The sequence below is a fragment of the Coffea arabica genome, chromosome 5e (genome assembly GCF_036785885.1).
Source record: "Coffea arabica cultivar ET-39 chromosome 5e, Coffea Arabica ET-39 HiFi, whole genome shotgun sequence".
Lineage (NCBI taxonomy): Eukaryota > Viridiplantae > Streptophyta > Magnoliopsida > Gentianales > Rubiaceae > Coffea > Coffea arabica.
In genome coordinates, this window is record NC_092318.1 from 20,889,263 (window position 1) to 20,895,751 (window position 6,489).

Below are 6,489 nucleotides of genomic sequence, written 5' to 3' on the forward strand. Positions count from 1 at the left end.
GCTGTCAGAGGGTTTGTTTGGTTTGCATGGAAATGTAAGGGCATTTTAGTCTTTTCACTTTGCTCCCTAACCTCAACTTAATTTCTCAATTCAACTTAATTCTAAAAATTATCCCCAAGTGTGATTTGAACGCCTAATTATACACTAGTATACTTAAACCATTTTTATCGAATATTTAACGATTACACTTTAATATTAAAGTTCCTAACATTATTTAGCGATTAAATTAGTTATCAGAATTTCCAATTATTTATTCTCAAGAAATAGAGTTAGTTTAACTCGAAATTTATCGATTTAGTAATATAAAGTCAAGGAAAATAATAATTTAATACAAGTGTGTCAGTTTGCACATAAAAATTATTTTTACGCACTTATTGTAAAAACAAAGAAGGATAAGACTGTAATTATCGAAAATTTCACGCCTTAAGTATGTTTAGCATACTTGTATAATATTTATCTAAAATTCATTGGTTTTCATCTTAACGCGGAAATTCCTATTAACATTTGACATTAGTAACTAATTGGAATTAATCACTGGAATTTAAATAATTTGTTTTAAGATAGTAAGTTTATCGACTCAAGTGTCATTAATTTCGCATAAGAGAATTTAAGTATTCTAACATTTTATGCTAAGGCGAAAAATTTAATCTAACTCTAAAGATATTAATTTAGTTTAACAAAACCAAGAAATTTCATAAATTAGAAAAATTATATTATTTTTCACATAAACCTATTTTTGCGTACTTAATTGCAAACAAGTAAAAGTAATGCTAGAAATTATTAAGGAATAAAAGAAATGCAAATGAAATATGCACTGGCTTATATATATTTTCAGGGTTCTCACATCCTCCCCTCCTTACAAAGAATTTTGTCCTCAAAATTCACACTTTCTAAGGAAATAAATCAGGGTACTTTTTCTGCATTTCTTCCTCCCATTCCCAAGTTGCTTCCTCAAGTCCATGATTTTTCCATAGAATCTTTACCAGAGGAATTTCCTTATTCCTCATCTCCTTTACTTCTCTTTCCAAAATCTTGACTGGTCCCTCTTCATATGTTAACGTCTCATCCACTTCAATTCCCTCCAGTGGCAGCACATGACTTGGGTCGGAATAATATTTCTTAAGCATGGAAACGTGAAATACATCGTGAACCTTAGCCATGCTTGCGGGTAACTTCAGCTGATATGCTACATTCCCAATTCGCTTCAAAACTTCGAAAGGTCCGATATACCTTGGCTTTAGCTTCTTACCTCTCTTAGACACTACTCCGCCCTTCAAGGTTTTAATTCTTAGGAAGACCTTGTCTCCTACTTCGAATTCCAAATCTTTCCTCCTTGTGTCGGCGTAGCTCTTTTGTCTACTCTGAGCGGTTTGAAGCCTTTCTCTAATTAGTTTCACTTTTTCCTGGGCTTCTTCTATCCAAGGTATCGCTGTTGGATCTAAAATCTTCTTCTCTCCTATTTCATCCCAATGAATCGGAGATCGACACCTTCTTCCATACAAAGCTTCATAAGGTGCCATTTGAATTGAGGCTTGATAACTATTGTTATACGTAAATTCTACTAAGGTCATATAATTACTCCATTTACCTCCAAAATCCAATATACACGACCTCAGCAGATCCTCCAAAGTTTGAATTGTTCTTTCCGACTGCCCGTCGGTTTGGGGATGGTAAGCAGTACTAAATTTCAACTTGGTCCCCAAAGACTCCTGAAATTTTTGCCAAAAACGCGAGACAAACCTTGGGTCTCGATCAGACACAATACTTACAGGGATACCATGTAATCTTAGGATCTCTTCTGTGTACAACTTGACCAGTTTTTCCAAAGAAAAGCTCATGCTTACGGGTAGGAAATGTGCAGATTTAGTGAGTCGGTCAACTATTACCCAAATTGCATCAAATCCTTTTTGACTTCTAGGCAATCCTGTTACAAAATCCATAGTTATATGTTCCCATTTCCATTCAGGGATTTCTAACGGTTGCAACAAACCAGAGGGCTTCTGGTGCTCAGCTTTGACTTGTTGGCAGGTCAAGCATCTCTGTACAAACTCTGCCACGTCCTTTTTCAAACCTTCCCACCAGTATAATCCCTTCATATCATGATACATCTTGGTCACACCTGGGTGTATAGTATACTTCGATCGATGTGATTCTTCTAAAATTTCTTTTCTTATCTCTTCATCTGTCGGAATCACAATTCGATCTCGAAACCTCAATACACCTTCAGACCCTAATTTAAAATCTAGGTTTTCCCCTTTTTGCACTTTCTCCAAATTCTTCTGAATTATAGGGTCCATTTTCTGGGCCTCCTTAATACGCTCTAGTAATGGTGATTTTAACGATAAGTTCCCAAATAATATCTTCAGTTTCTCCAAGCGAGGGTTCCAACCACTTATTTCTTCTAGCATGTCCCACTCTTTAACCATTAACCCTGCTACTTGGGCCTTTCTACTTAGAGCGTCAGCTACCACATTAGCTTTTCCTGGGTGGTAGTTAATTGAATAATCATAATCTTCCAGAAATTCTACCCATCGTCTTTGTCTCAAATTTAGCTCCTTTTGGGAGAACAAATACTTGAGGCTCTTATGGTCCGTATAAACCTCAAAAGTCACACCATACAAGTAATGTCTCCATTTCTTTAAGGCGAAAATCACTGCTGCTAATTCTAGGTCATGAGTTGGGTAGTTTTGTTCATGAGGCTTCAATCTCCTTGAGGCATAGGCAACCACTTTACCATTTTGCATTAAAACACATCCTAGACCTTCTCCAGAAGCATCGGAGTACACGGCATAACCTTCTCCTCCGTCAGGTAACACCAAAACAGGAGCGGATGTTAAACGCTTCTTTAATTCCTGAAAACTTGACTCGCACTTCGAAGTCCAAATGAACCTATTCCCTTTCTTGGTTAGCTCGGTCATGGGTCCAGCAATCTTCAAAAAATCCTTGATAAATCGCCTATAATAACCTGCTAAACCCAAGAAACTTCTAACTTCAGTTGGAGTTTCTGGCTGCTTCCAATTCATAACGGCTTCTACTTTTGCCGGATCCACGGCAATTCCATCTTTGGAAACCTTGTGCCCTAGAAAAGATATTTCATCCAGCCAAAACTCGCACTTGCTGAATTTGGCATACAACTTATGCTCCCTTAATATCTGCAAAACTATCTCCAAGTGCTTAACATGTTCCTCTCGAGTCTTAGAGTATATCAAGATATCATCGATGAAAACCACTACAAACTGATCCAGATACTTCTTAAAGACTCTCTGCATTAAATCCATGAATGCCGCTGGTGCATTAGTTAAACCAAAAGGCATGACTGCGAACTCAAAATGTCCGTATCTCGTACTAAAAGCAGTCTTGGGTATATCCTCCTTCTTAATCTTCAACTGGTAATACCCTTGTCTCAAGTCCAGCTTAGAGAAAACCACTGACCCTTGCAGTTGGTCGAACAAACTATCTATCAACGGTAGAGGGTATTTACTCTTAATTGTAATCTCATTTAACCCTCGGTAATCGATACATAACCTCAAGCTTCCGTCCTTTTTCTTAACAAATAGAACGGGTGCTCCCCACGGTGAATCACTTTCCTTCACAAAATCTTTCTCCAATAGATCTTGCAGTTGAATTTTCAACTCCTTTAGCTCTGCAGGAGCCATTCGGTACGGAGCTCTAGAAATTGGAGCCGTTCCAGGCACCAAGTCAATCTTAAATTCCACTTCTCTTTCCGGCGGTAGAGTCTTTAGCTTTCGGGAAAAACATCCGGAAATTCTCGTACCACTTGTACATCTTCTAACTTCACTTGATCACTGGGAGCATTAATCAAGAAGGCTAAGAAACCTTGAGCTCCTTTTGACAACATTTTCCTCGCCCGTATCCCTGAGATCATAGCAGATGATGCTAACCTACTCTTAACATCTAACCGCAGGGTTGCTTCTCCAGGTATACAAAATTCTACCACTTTCGCTCGGCAATCAAGCTTAGCATGATACTGGCCTAGGAAATCCATTCCTATGATAACATCGTACCCTTTTATGTCCAGGCTGATTAGATCCACTAGCATTTTACGCTCTCCAATCCAGAATTCACAATTCTTATAGGCTAAGCTAGCAATTATCTTCTTATTACCCGTTGGTGTCCTAACTTCAAGATCGAAGGGTAATCTAACAGGTTGCACATCTATTCCAGACATAAAAGATGGATTTACGAATGAATGAGTTGCACCAGGGTCAATTAACACTTTAGCTAATCGATGAAAAATGGGGAGAGTACCTTCCACGACTTCCGAGGAATCAGGTACAGGTTGGTCATCTATAGCATACACTCTGGCAGGAACTGTCGGCCGGCTCCCTCCAGAAGTGTTTGGTCTAGCGTTCGAAGTAGTCCCTTCCTGCATTTTTGGACATCCAAAAATTTGGTGCTCATTACTTCCGCACTTCAAGCACTTTCCTTGCTTCCTCCAGCAACCATCCATAGTATGGCCAGGTTTCTTGCAATATGCACAGGTCACTTGAGGAATTATTGCTCGACCTCCTTGCGAGTTATTCCTAGGTTGTCCTCTTCCAATCGGTCCCACTCTAGCTCCATTATTTTGTCCCCCTACATTCCTTGCCCCGGTTCCTCTTGCTTGAGCGCCTCGCGGTGCTCCAGGACTATTCACTCCACTGGTTCCTCGGCCCACTTTGGCCGGTGGAGCATTTCCATACGTCGGCTCCCGACTACTGCTAGGAGCAAATCTTTTCTTGGCCTGAAAAGATTTCACTTGAGCCCTAGCTACTTCAACTCTCTGGGCTTTCTCGACGACATCTGCAAAAGTATCTATCCTCACGGCAGCTAAACCTTCCTGTATTTCTACATTCAGACCCTGCACAAACCTTCTGACTCGCCTTTGCTCCGTGGTTACCAATTCAGGAGCAAAACGGGATAGCTTTGTGAAATGGACTTCATATTCGGCGACACTCATCGCCCCTTGCTTACATTTTATGAAGTCATCCTCTCTCTTTTCTTGGATGAGAGGTGGAAGAAATTTGGCATTGAACTCCCTTGTGAAGTTCGCCCAATTCCTTGGAGTATGATTCCTGTCCCAGTTAATCCTAACCAGATTCCACCAGGAGCGAGCGGCTCCCTCAAACTGGAATGCGGCGAAAGTCACTTGCCGCTCTTCCGAGTAGTTTAAAGCTGCGAAGATGTCGGAGATTCTCTCCCACCATCCCTCAGCTACCTCCGGTTCGGGTCCTCCGTAGAACTTAGGAGGTCCAAACTTCAAAAACCTTTCCAGTGTCCGATCCTCGGAATCGGCTGGGCCTCCTTGGCGGTGCACTGGTCCAGAGGCTTGGTGTTCAGTCAAACGCTCTAAGACGTCAGTAATACGGTTAATAGCGGTGGCCACTCCGTCTCCGGCCCCGCCCTCTTGCCCTTGGTCTCGATTGACCTCGGGTTCCCTGTCACCACCCGCTTCCGGGTGCTGTCTAGTGGGTCTCCCACGGCTCCTTCCTACTACTTGGCGATCCATTGCCTAATTATGCCTATTACTGAAGGGTAAGACAATTAGGCAAAAATTTTATTTATATTCAATTATTAATATTCTTTATGTGATTAAAATCAACATGGAAATGGAGGAAAAGGGAATGAAACACTTATCATATATTTCCGCGGAATAGTCATACAATTAACAAGTTGGAACATTTCCAAAAGTAAGGCATATAAGTTAGCAAAAATACATACAGATAATTCCCTTAAACAAAAATAAGGGATATGGTGCCTCGGAAGCAAGTCATTCACCTAGACAAAATTTGATGACTTGACTAATGTCCCTTTTCTAGTCCTACATACCAAGTACTATCAAGTCAACCTAACCTAGCCCTCAGCAGGGCTATCAGGAGCGACGTCCTCAGCCGGATCCTCCTCTGGATCCTCCTCTGCGCCTGCCTGCTCGTTACCCTGAAGGTAACTAGTGGCCTCGTCCACTAGCATAGCGGCATCAGCCCTGATGCCAGCACTCCTATCACGGATCCCCTCAGCTAGTCGGGTCACCCTAGACCTCTGTCGCTCTATCTCCAAAACGAGCAGCCTCCAGCATATTATGCTCAGCAGTTAGCCTAATCTCCAAATCGGCTATGCGGTCGAACTGGGTATCCACCATGATACTCAGCTCCTCCACATCCTGGGTCAAGGTGTGGTTAGCGTCCCACAAGTGGCGGCGCTCATCATCAAGGGATAACACCAAGGCGTTGGGATACGCGTATATGGCTCTACACTGGCATCTAGGGTGCCTATCAGCAGGTGAGTATCGAACTCGGTCTCCTCCACCTCGAGGCCTATAGGAAATGGATCTCTGCGGCTCTACATGTCCATTAGCCGCGCTACTACCATTAACATGTCCATTACCATTCTCCATACCTGCAAAATAGTCAATACTTAAAGGTTAGAACTTAAATAGCTAACTGAATCAGATATCACTTAAGGTATATCTAATGGTCTCAATTCTTATTC

General features: G+C 41.5%; 1 protein-coding gene across 1 annotated transcript; it reads right to left on the bottom strand.

Annotated features, from left to right (window-relative positions):
- Positions 1–890: 890 nt before the first annotated feature.
- On the bottom strand, positions 891–5,509 carry LOC140006920 (uncharacterized). The gene is made up of 6 exons (XM_072049595.1): positions 5,096–5,509; positions 3,776–4,840; positions 2,991–3,263; positions 2,529–2,852; positions 1,887–2,090; positions 891–1,271 (listed from the first exon to the last, which is right to left on the bottom strand). The coding sequence occupies exons 1-6, from the start codon at positions 5,507–5,509 to the stop codon at positions 891–893; spliced, it is 2,661 nt and encodes an 886-aa protein (XP_071905696.1).
- Between the last annotated feature and the right edge of the window lie 980 nt (positions 5,510–6,489).